This window comes from Delphinus delphis, chromosome 11, assembly GCF_949987515.2.
Source record: "Delphinus delphis chromosome 11, mDelDel1.2, whole genome shotgun sequence".
In the NCBI taxonomy this organism is placed as follows: domain Eukaryota; kingdom Metazoa; phylum Chordata; class Mammalia; order Artiodactyla; family Delphinidae; genus Delphinus; species Delphinus delphis.
This window is the reverse complement of record NC_082693.1, coordinates 6,774,675-6,786,897: the sequence shown is the minus strand read 5'-3', so window position 1 is coordinate 6,786,897 and position 12,223 is coordinate 6,774,675. Positions and strand designations below refer to the sequence as shown.

Sequence of the window (12,223 nt, the reverse complement as noted above, 5' to 3'; positions counted from 1 at the left end):
CCGGAAGCGCCTCGGCTGGGCGGGGCGTCAAAGACCTTCTGCAACGGAACCTGGAGGGCGGGGCTCGTGGCTGGGGAAGGCGGGGCCAGGCTGGGTCTCACCCGGAGCTGCCTGCGTAAAGCCCAAGATGGCTGCGTGCACGTAGTATCCTTGTGAGCCAGGCGGGGACGGTTCTTGTTCTCTCCTTGAAGGCCACGTCTGGCCCTCCCTCCTGTGCTTGTGAGGTGGGCTGTTGTAGGGGAGTGATGAGAGCAATGGCAGGGAGCCTCTCTTGGGTAGTAGGCAGGAGCCTATGGGGCCAGGTGCCGCTGGCCTGCAGAAGCTTCTCTCTGGGTAAGTGGCTGATGCAGAAGGACGCCCCGAGAACTACTTCAAAGTAAGCGGCTCAGATTCATTCCTTTTCTTCCCCATCCCTAGGTGTTCCCAGATTGTTCCATGTGAGGGTCACCCTCCCGCCCCGCAAAGTGGTTGATCGTTGGAACGAGAAGAGGGCCATGTTCGGGGTATATGACAACATCGGGATCCTGGGTAAGACTCGACTCGGTAGTGCAGAATTTCAGAGCGGCAGTTATGCCGTAATGATTATCTTTTTTCACCTGTGTAGAAATGGTACCTTCTTCAATAGTAAGAACAAACACGTGGCTATTTACGTTGTGTTCGGCACTGTTCTGTGTGCCCCGCATGCATTAACACATTTAATCCTCATAACCTTTTCACTTTGCAGGTGAGGAATCTGAGGCACAGGGAGGTTAAGTAGTTTTTCCAAAGCTAGTAAATGGCAGGTCCAGAATTTGAACCCCAAGCAGTCTTGCTCCAGAGCCTGTGCTCTTGTTACCCTAGCGTAATGTGTTTTGTCTCTAGGTGCTGCTAGGGAGATGCAACCGTGTTGAAGGCTTAGCTGGTGGAGGCTGGGTTCTCTCCTCTTGGAACTAATACCTTCTTTCACATTACACAGGAAACTTTGAAAAGCACCCCAAAGAACTGATCAAGGGCCCCATATGGCTTCGAGGCTGGAAGGGGAATGAATTGCAGCGTTGTATCCGAAAGAAGAGAATGGTTGGAAATCGGATGTTCATTGATGACCTGCACAACCTGAACAAACGCATCAGCTATCTCTACAAATGCTTTAACCGACGTGGAAAGTACCGGTAGAAGAGAATGCTTGGAACTGTGGAAGAGGTGTATCTATCACCCAAGAGAAAGGGAAAGTACTTTTCCTTATGAGGAAAGGGATTTGTATGCTCTCAGGAATAAAATGGGACTTCTTTGAAATCTGTTATCCACATCTTTATTTTCCTCTAGATGCTACTTTTACTCATTCATGCGACTAGGAAGTGGAACTCATCCCTAAGTCTTATAGTCTTAGGTTTGGACTTCACCGCTTGCCCTTTGCAGTCTAGCCATACCTATGGTGTTTAAAAACTAAAAAGTTATTGTTGGCATCTGTTGATGTTTGGCCCTTCATGTATTGAAAGTGGTAATTTTAAACTGCCCCACAGTGCCATCATGTTAAATGTATTTTCTAAAACCCTTCCGCACTGAAATGAAGTATAATAGAAAAATGGAATTATACTTCTGCACTAATCTTGTCAAAAAATATTTATTGAGTACCTTTTCTGAGCTGAGAACTGTAGGAAAGCCAAAATGTAATATATCCTCCCCCCATGCTTTTCTAGTTACGTGTATAAAGTTATAGTCTCACATGTACACTTTAATATGAGGCATTAAGTACCATATGAGTGGTTTGCTTGAGTGGTTCCTAAGCCTGATTGATCATCAGAATCTCTGGGTAGTTTAACAATTTAGAAAGTCTAGTCCCTGCCCCCAAAGATTTGTGATCTGTAGAGCTGAGCTGAGTCTTGTGGGTCTATGTGGGTGGTTTTTTTTTTTTTTTAATAATTTTTAAAAAATGTATCCATCCATATAGGACATATGGACATCCATATAGGATATATAGACATTTCAAATTAAGAGTAATCAGGGACTTCCCTGGTGGCGCAGTGGTTAAGAATCCACCTGCCAATACAGGGGACACGGGTTCGAGCCCTGGTCTGGGAGGATCCCACATGCTGTGGAGCAGCTAAGCCCGTGCACCACAACTACTAAGCCTGCGCTTTAGAGCCCGCGGACCACAACTACTGAAGCCCGCGTGCCTAGAGCCCGTGCTCCGCAACAAGAGAAGCCACCACGGTGAGAAGCCTGCACACTGCAACAAAGAGGACCCCCACTTGCCATAACTAGAGAAAGCCTGCGCGGCAACAAAGACTGAACGCAGCCAAAAAAAAAGAGTAATGAGATGAAAAGTTTTCTCACAGGTTGCTTTTTGTGCTCCTTGAGGCAACCACTCTTATGAGATTCTTTTTAATCTTTCTGGATATATACTGTGCATGTACAAGCTTATATTATCTATCTATCTGTCTTCTTTATTAAAAAAGTAGGATTCCATGCACACTAAGTTACATTTTCACTTAATGTAACTTAGGTATGGTTTTATATCCTTACGTTATATACCATAATGATTTAACCAGTTCCATTTTGATAGACATTTAGATTGTTTCCAGGCTTTTGCTTTTGCTTTCTCAAAGTATGACTCCTCTAATTTTAAGTAGTTCTAATTTTAAAAGCCAGGTGATTTTAATTAGCTGTGTTTGGAAACCACTGATGTGGGTGATAAATAACCTAGATAAGAGAATGTGTTTGGCCTAATCAGAAGAGGCTTCATAGAAGAGGTTGGATTTCAGAAAGCAGAGAAAGAAGTAGAACATTTCAAGTGGGGAAGAGAAGAGTGATCCGTGGTGCATGGTGAGGGAATATAGAATGTGTTGGGAGATGGCTGGGTAGGTCTAGCTATAATGACACTGTCTGCTTTTTCATCTTTTAATAATTTGCTTGGCCATAAATCAAGTTAAATAAGTTTGACATTACTCGACTGAGAGGAGAAAAATGTTGCTACAATTTTAGAATTGTGTATTGATTAGAGTTAAATTGTCTCCAGAGCCTAGCCTATGTAAGGCTCTCAATAAATATTTGCAGAGTGAAGTAGGGAAAGTATTTGAGGGGCTTCCCTGGTGGTCTAGTGGTTAAGACTCTGCGGTCCCAATGCAAGGGGTACAGATTCGATCCCTGGTTGGGGAACTGAGATCCCGCATGCCACAAGGCATGGCAAAAAAAAAAAAAAAAAAAAGAAATGGGCAAAAGGAAAGTATTTGACATATTGCTTTTAAAGAAATCTTTTATGTGGGTTAAAAGTGCTATTTGTGTTTCTTGGGAGGGTTTTTCAGGTTGATTATGAGTCTCTAGTATAGTGTAGACTGTTGATTAAAAACGTCCTTTGGAGTCAGACAGGTCTGGGTTTAGACTCAAGCTATACCACTCTATTTGACCCTAGGCAAAGTAGGTAATTTCTGAGGCTTAGTTTTTTTAGCCTGTCAATTAAGAACAATACAATACTTTCCTCATAGGGTTATGTGAAGAATAAATGAAATTATGCATGTAAAACAGTACAGAGTTTGGCAATGTAAATGGTAATGACACTCCTCTGGAGTGTGTGTAGTTGCCAAGAATTAGAAAAACCTGAAGAAATGAATGGAAATAGGTTTTTTAAATTAACTTTTCAATAAAAGTATTGCAAACGAAAGAAAGTGAATTAGTTATAGATATAAACTGAGATTTGAAGGTAAAGGAATTAGGGTGATTAGGTCTCTTATTTGATCCAAATCCTTTAAAACTATCAGTTTCGATTATCTATTGTTACATAATACTCCATCCCCAAACTTAGTGACTGAAAACAACAAATTATGAACTCATATTCTCTGGGTTATCTGGGCTCAGCAGGGCGGTTATGCTCCATTTGGTGTTGGTGGGGGTCAACCATGTGGTTGCATTCAGCTGGGAGCTTGGTTGAAGCAAGAATGTCCAAGATGTCTTCACTCACATGTCTGGTGCCTCAATTGGAGTGGCTGAGATTTTTTTCCACGTGATTTCATTATTCAGTAGTCTAGCTAACCTAAACTTCTTTACATGGAGGCTTGACTCCAGAGGGCAAAAATGGAAGTTGCAAGGTTTGATAGACACAGGCCAAGGAGTGACATGTTGTCACTTGTGCTGCATTCTACCAGTCAAAGTAAGTCACAGGCCAGCGCAGATTCAAGGCTATGTGGAAATGCACTCCATTTTTGGATCAGAGAACGTGCATGCAATTACAGGGATGTGAGGAAGTGTCCACAGACATATTTGCAGGCAATCTACCTCAGTAACATTTTGTGTCTTTCTTGGGACTTTATCTTTTGGAAGGCTCAATAGAAGTGAAGCTAATTAAGTACATGTTAGATTAACTGAAAAGTAGATTTTGGAGAAGTGGATTGATGGGTATACATGACCATACATTATGATCCTGGGTCTCATGTAAATGTATATATGAGAGTGTCAGGACTCAAAGGGAGTGAATTTTTAAAGGGATGGCTGGAGAGGAGCTGGATATGAGAATGGAGAGGTTGGTGTGAAGTATGAGTGGCTCTGGGATACTTTACATGATTTGGTGGGACTGGAGAAGAGAAAATCAAATATTTGAGATTCTGCTAAGTGCAAGGTGCCCCAAAGAATATGAGTACATGTTTTAGTAGGATGTGTGGTTCTTGGTAAAGAGGAAAATGATCATTTAATTCAACGAGCATCGAATCTTCCTGCTGTGAAGATTTATAAGATCATGTTTTCAAGGACAGAACAATCTTGGTTTTGGTGTGAAACTGTAATATTTTTATTCAATAAACACTGAACCATTATGTGCAGTGTTATTTGGAGGGACATAAGTCACTAAGTCAGGGTTGGTTCCTGACTCTCAGTAGCTTTCAGTCTACTTAAGAGATACAATATGTAAACAATATAAATTTGGATATGATAATTGCATAGGAAAATTAGTTCTTTTTTGGCTGGGGGGAGATCAGAAAAGTTATTTGTTGAAGAGATGACATTTGAACTAAATCTTGGAAAATTTCAGCTGATGGAAATGGGAAATCCTTGTTAAATATGGACAGTAATATCTATAGGGAGGAGCTTTGAAGAATATGAAATAATTCAGAATGTGAAATAATTCAGAATATGAAATAATTCAAATAATTCAGAAATAATTCAGGTGGGAATTACACAAGTCCATAGGACTAGTTAGTGATCATTAACACACAGTAGGCTTTCTCTGATAGTAGGAAATAAGTTTGGATAGGAAATCTAGTGCCAAATAACTAGGAGTCTTGAATGCCAGCCAGGATGAAGAGCTTAAATTTATTTTTTCCCCTGCAGACGAGTGCTGTTCAATCCTGGCAACATGTTAGAATTCTTGTCAGAGCTTGAAACCCAGCGGGACCCCGTGGGGCCTTCCTGGGGACTGACACCCCACCACCACTTGTGTCCCCTGCCTCTTGTTTGTAGAACATCTTTAGCCTCCTAGGCCTTCCCCAGGTTCCAAAGAGCAAATTTAATCAGAGGAGTGAGAAAATGCAGAAACAAAAGGAAACAGTCAAGCAAGACAAAATAAATAGCCTTAAAACAAGATCAAGGACCTTTAGTTCCTCTCTGAGGGTTATAAATAATATCCTGAGCCGTATCCTTGAGCTGTTTTGCAGATACTAAACCCCCACCAGGTGTAAGAAGTTAACTACATGCTGACCACAGACACATAGACCCCACACTGGCTGGAACCAGAAGTTGATGATTGAGATTCCTGAAACATCACCCTGTTACCTCACCACCAACCAATCAGAAGGAAGTATACGAGCTGATCATGCACCCTGTGACTCCCTCACACTGTCTTTAAAAACCCTTCCCTAAAAGCCATTGGGGAGTTCGGGGAGTTCTGGCCTTTTAAGCTTAAGCTACCCATTCTTCTTGCTTGGCCTTGCAATAAATGCTTTACTTTCCTTCACAACCTGGTGTCAGTAGATTGGCTTTGCTGTGTATTGGGCAAGTGGACCCAAATCCAGGTTTCATAACATAAAAAAAAAAAAAGAGAGAGAGAAAAAAAAGATTAGAACCCAGACCAATGAAATCAACCTGAGCTGGTGTCCCAAGCATTCATCTTTTCAAAAGCTCCATAAGGGATTCTAAATCGGGGTCAAATACCACGGCTTTGGAAAAGTGGAAGAAGACAAGGGAATACTTTCCAAGGTCCATTTACCTTGAGATGTCTGAGCCTCTGAACTCATATTTTTGCTTTTCGATCTTGCTTGGTTTTATGTATCTCTTTGTCCACCTTCCCCACGGAGTAGGCCTCATTCCCACTGAGGGCAGGAACTGTCTTGCACATGTCTGTTCACTGTAGTAGTCTAATATCTGGTCTCTTTGTGTACTGGCTCTTAATAGGCCCTTGGTAAATATCTGTAGAAGTAATCCATTCAACAGCCATTTACTGAAGGTCACCAGTAGGTTCCAGGGATACAAAGAAAAAAAGATACAACTCCTGCATTTAAAGAATTCCACGTAATGCAGGAGGTAGACAAAGAAGCATACTTATAAGGGGAGGGGGGAGGGAGAGGGATGGACTGGGAGTTTGGGGTTAGTAGGTACAAACTATTACATTTAGAATGGATAAACAACAAGGTCCTACTGTATAGCACAGGGAACTATTTTCAATCTCCTGGGATAAACCACAATGGAAAAGGATATAAAAAAAGGATGTATATATGTGTATAACTGAATCACTTTGCTGTACAGCGAAATCAACACAACATTGTAAATCAACTACACTTCAATTAAAAAAATAGCAAAGGGGGCTTCCCTGGTGGCGCAGTGGTTGAGAGTCCGCCTGCCGATGCAGGGGACACGGGTTCGTGCCCCGGTCCGGGAAGATCCCACATGCCGCGGAGCGGCTGGGCCTGTGAGCCATGGCCACTGAGCCTGCGCGTCCGGAGCCTGTGCTCCGCAACGGGGGAGGCCACAACAGTGAGAGACCCACGTACCGCAAAAAAAAAAAAAAAAAAAAGAAACATAATTATAAAATATATCATGGCATTTAAAGTTTGTTAATTACCTACTGTGTAGGTTCAGAGAGGAGGGACGCTTATCCTGGGGGAGCAGGAGTGGGGGCAGGGAAGGCTTTCTGGAGGAAGCCATTACTGAGATATCTTAAAGAGTGGAGGCTAGCAGGCTTTCCAGGCAGATGAAACAGAAACAAAGGTCCAGAGGTGAGAAACAGCATGGTGTGTATGGGAAAGCTGTAAATGGTATTTGTTGGTGCGTGATAAAGAGGGCAGGAGATGGAGGCAAGAGTCAGATCACAAAGACGACTCTAGAGAACCATTAAGACTGAACCTTTAGTAAAAGGATGCAGACACTTTGGAAAACTGTTTGGCAGTTCCACAGAAAGTTACATAGAGAGTTACCATATGACCCAGCAATTCCACTCCTAGGTATACATACACTCAAGAGAATTGAAAACATATTCACACAAAAATTTGTGCACAAATGCTCATAGCAGCATTATTCCGAATAGCCAAAAAGAAGAAACAACCCAAATGTCCATCAGCTGATGAACGGATAAACAAAGTGTGGTCTATTCATACAATGGAACATTACTCAGCCATAAACTAGAATGAGGTACTGCTACAACATGGATGAACCTTGAAAACACTATGGCAGAGGAGAGAAGCCAGTCATAAAGGCTACGTATTGTATGATTCCACTTACAGGAAATGTCCAGAATAGGCAAATTCACAGAGACAGAAAGTAGATTAGTTGTTGCTAGGGGATGGGGTAAGGGGTGAGGGATGGGAGAGGACTACTAACAGGTACAGGGTTTCTTTTGGGGTTGATGTAAATGTTCTGGAATTAGTGGTAATGATTGCACAACCTTGTGAATATACTAAAAATCACTTAGGTATATACTGAATGAGTGGATTCATATGGTGCATGAATTTTATCTCACTTAAAAACATGGGTTGGGAGACTTGAACATTTATTTCTAAATTAAGCTTTATTTTTAAAAAAATCAAAGTAATACATGCATATAGTTAATCAAAAAGAAGGGAAAGTTATATGACAAAAAGAGCAATCCCCTGCCTAACCCCAGTCTACGCTCCAAACTAGCTTCCCAGAATGAAAGACTTTCACTTCTTTGAACTATTCTAGTATTTGTCATCGTAATTGGAAATAATATGCCCTCCTGCTCTTCATGGCTTATCAGCTTGAGACATCTATTAGCTTCCTGTTATGAAGGGTGAAGGTTTAGTCCTCTGTGATGATCTTAGTTGATACAGAAAAGAGAATTTAAGTAATTCAGCTATTTATAATTAAAAAATAAAACCCTGGGAACAGAAGGAAATTTCCTTAATTTGGTAAAGGTGACATACTAGAGATCAACAACAGATATTTAGTGGATATATATTCCCTTAAGATCAGCAACAAGGCAAGAATGCCCACTATTACTGTTGCACTTTAACTTAGTACTGAAGGTACTAGTCAGTGTTGTAAAAACAAAGAAGGAAAGAAAGGGGGAAAGGAAGGAAGGGAGGGAGGGAGAAAGGAAGGAAGGAAGGAAGGAATTAAATGCATGCGAGGATTGGAAGGAAAGAGCAAACTGATCATTTACAAATTATATGAATTTCATCTTTAAAAATTCATGCTGAGTGAAAAAACAATGAGATTTAAAACATGATATCATTTATGTAAATTAAAAATACATGCGGGACTTCCCTGGTGGTACAGTGGTTAAGACTCCGTGCTCCCAATGCAGGGGGCCTGGGTTTGATCCCTGTTCAGGGAACTAGGTATCACATGCACGCCACAACTAAGAGTTTGCATGCCACAACTAAGGAGCCCGCATGCCACAACTAAGAAGCTCATGGGCCACAAGTAAGGAGCCCGCCTGCCGCAACTAAGACTGAGTACAACCAAATAAATATAATTTTAAAAAAATCAATCCATTTGGGGCTTCCCTGGTGGCGCAGTGGTTGAGAATCTGCCTGCCAGTGCAGGGGACATGGGTTCGAGCCCTGGTCTGGGAAGATCCCACATGCCGCAGAGCAACTGGACCCGTGAGCCACAACCACTGAGCCTGCGCATCTGGAGCCTGTGCATCTGGAGCCTGTGCTCTGCAGCAAGAGAGGCCATGACAGTGAGAGGCCCGCGCACCGCGATGAAGAGTGGCCCCCACTCGCCACAACTAGAGAAAGCCCTCGCACAGAAACGAAGACCCAACACAGCCAAAAATAATAATTAATTAACTAATTTTTAAAAATCAATCCATTAAAAATAAGTAAATAAATAAAAATAAAAACACGTGCAGGAGACACTACACATTTTGCAAAAACACAAAATTATAAATATCAAACAATTTATAATGTTCTCTATGGCGGGGGAGGGGAATAAGGAAAAATGGAATTATAAAATGAAATGAAATCTTTCTATGCATAAGTGGAGATCATGTGTCATGAATTGATGAGTAGCAGTTAACTCCACCTCTGTACCTGAGGTCCTCCAGAAAAACAATGTTCTATTTTTGTCTTCAGGGTGATTCATGCTTTAAGAAACACTCATATTTGTTTACTCCTGTTGGTTTCTTAAACTTATCAGTATTCATAACAAGTCAAACACTTTAGCACACTTGCAGGTCCCTGTTGGTATTTTCATCACATGTATGTGTAATATCTATGTATGATATTTGTTGTTTGTTTTGGGAATCTAACACATGTGCTGGTTCAAGATAGCTGTGTTAGTTTTCTGGGGTGGCCGTAAGTACCGTGAGTTGGGTCGCATAAACAACAGAAATGTACGAACTCACGGTTCTGAAGGTTAGAAGTCTGAGACGAGGCCTCACCAGGGCTGTCAGGCAGAATTTGTTCCATGCCTCTCTCCTAGCCTCTGGTGGTTTGCTGGCTATCTTTGGTGTTCCCTGGCTTATAGACATATCAGCCCAATCTCTGCCTTGATGTTAACAAGGCGTTCTCCCTGTGTGTGTGTCTCTCCAAATTTTCCCATTTTATAAGGACACCAGTCATACTGGAGTAGGGGCCCACCCTACAACAATATGACCTCATCTCAACTAATTACATCTGCAACGAACCTGTGTCCAAATAAGGTCACATTCTGAGGTCTGAGTGTTAGGACTTAAACATAAAAACTTTTGCAGGATGCAACTGAACACATAACTAGAGCCTTCAGTCTCCCCAAGGTATTCTTATGCCTTTGTCTTTGTTAATTCTTGAGATTCATGATTCCCTATAGCTTCCATGGATTCTTCACGTGTGATTTTGGAAGAGGGAGCTGGTGGCCCTTACTAGTTACTTTGTTAGGAAGCTGGATTTACACGCCCCAATGTCCTCCTTTCTTATAACCCCTATCCCTCACGCCTCTTCATTATAGTTATATCAGCATTTTGCCTTAAATCAGTAGACAGTGTTTACATTATTAGAACTATTAAATATTGTTTACTACTGAGCCAAATGGTGTACTGTGGTATAACTTATGTTTCTTATATTTAAAAAAAACCTCTTGGTATCTTTATTGAGATACAATCCACATACAATTCACCCAATTCAATGGCTTTTAATATATTCGCAGAGTTGTGCATCCAATACCACAATCAACTTTAGAACATTTTTAACATTACCCCAAAATGAACCCCCTGCCCCTTAGCTGCCACCATCAGTTCCCCCTTCCTCCCAGTTCTAGGCAACCACTAAGCCACTTTCTGTCCCTGTAGATTCTTGCCTGTTTTGGATATTTCATCTAAACAGAATCATACAACATGTGATCCTTTGTGACTGGCTTCTTTATCTTAGTGTAGGTACAAGATTTCCCCATGTTGTAGCAAGTATTAGCACTCCACTTCTCTTATTGCTGAATAGTATTCCATTGTATGGCTATTCCACACTATATTTATCCATTTATCAGTTGGTGGACATTTGGGCTGTTTCTACTTTTTGGCGATTCTGAATGATGCTGCTATGAACATTCGTGTATTAGGTTCTGTGTGGGCATTTTCATTTCTCTTGGTTAAATACCTAGGAGTGGAATTGCTGGGTCACGTGGTAACTCTGTGTTTAACTGTTTGAAAAACTACAGGCTCTTTTCCAAATTGGCTGCATTATGTTGCATTTCCACGAGCAGTGTATGAAGGTTTAATTTCTCCAGCATTTGGTTTAATCCTCATCAACATTTGGTACTACCTGTCTCTTTGATTATAGCCATCCTAGTGGTTATAAAGTAGTATCTCATTGTGGCTTTTTGTTTGTTTGTTTGTTTGTTTTTGTTTTTTTTCAGTACGCGGGCCTCTCACTGTTGTGGCCTCTCCCGCTGCGGAGCACAGGCTCCGGACACGCAGGCTCAGCGGCCATGGCTCACGGGCCCAGCCGCTCCGCGGCATGCGGGATCATCCCGGACTGGGGCACGAACCCGTGTCCCCTGCATCGGCAGGCGGACTCTCAACCACTGCGCCACCAGGGAAGCCCTCATTGTGGCTTTGATTTGTACTTCCTTGACGGTTAATGATGTGGAGCATCTTTTCTTGTGCTTTTTGGCCATTTGTGTGTCTTCTTTTGAGAAATGTCAGTTTAGACCCTTTGCCCATTTTCAAATTGGGTTATTCATTTTTTTTATTACTGAGTTGGAAGGGTTCTTTGTATATTCTAGATACCAGTACTGTATCAGATATAAATATTTTCATTTGCAAATATTTTCTCCCATTCTGTGGGCTGTCCTTTCACCATTTGTTTATTTAAATATTTTATTTATTTGTTTATTTCTTTATTTACGTTGCGCTGGGTCTTAGTTGCTGCACTTGGGGATCTTCTTTGTGGCACGTGGGATCTTTGTTGTGGCATGTGGGATGTTTTAGTTGCGGCACGCATGCAGGGTCTAGTTCCCTGACCAAGGATCGAACCCAGGTCCCCTGCATTGGGAGCACTGCGTCTTAACCACTGGACCACCAGGGAAGTCCCCCAGCACCATTTATTGAAAAGACTATTCCTTCCCCCATTAAATGGTCTTGACACTCCTTTTTAAAAAAATTAATTAATTAATTTATTCATTACTTTTGGCTGCGTTGGGTCTTCGTTGCTGTGCGCGGGCTTTCTCTAGTTGCAGTGAGCGGGGTCTACTCTTCATTGTGGTGCGCGGGCTTCTCGTTGCAGTGGCTTCTCTTGTTACGGAGCATGGGCTCTAGGCGCGTGGCCTTCAGTACTTGTGGCATGCGGGCTTGGTAGTTGTGGTTCGCGGGCTTGGTAGTTGTGGTTCG

The 12,223-nt window shown here is 42.0% G+C and overlaps 1 protein-coding gene across 1 annotated transcript; it reads left to right on the top strand.

Annotated features, from left to right (window-relative positions):
- The first annotated feature begins 69 nt into the window (after positions 1–69).
- MRPL51 (mitochondrial ribosomal protein L51) lies at positions 70–4,781 on the top strand. Its single transcript, XM_060024164.1, has 3 exons — positions 70–333; positions 418–528; positions 956–4,781. The coding sequence occupies exons 1-3, from the start codon at positions 246–248 to the stop codon at positions 1,150–1,152; spliced, it is 396 nt and encodes a 131-aa protein (XP_059880147.1). The 5' UTR covers positions 70–245; the 3' UTR covers positions 1,153–4,781.
- Positions 4,782–12,223: the final 7,442 nt, after the last annotated feature.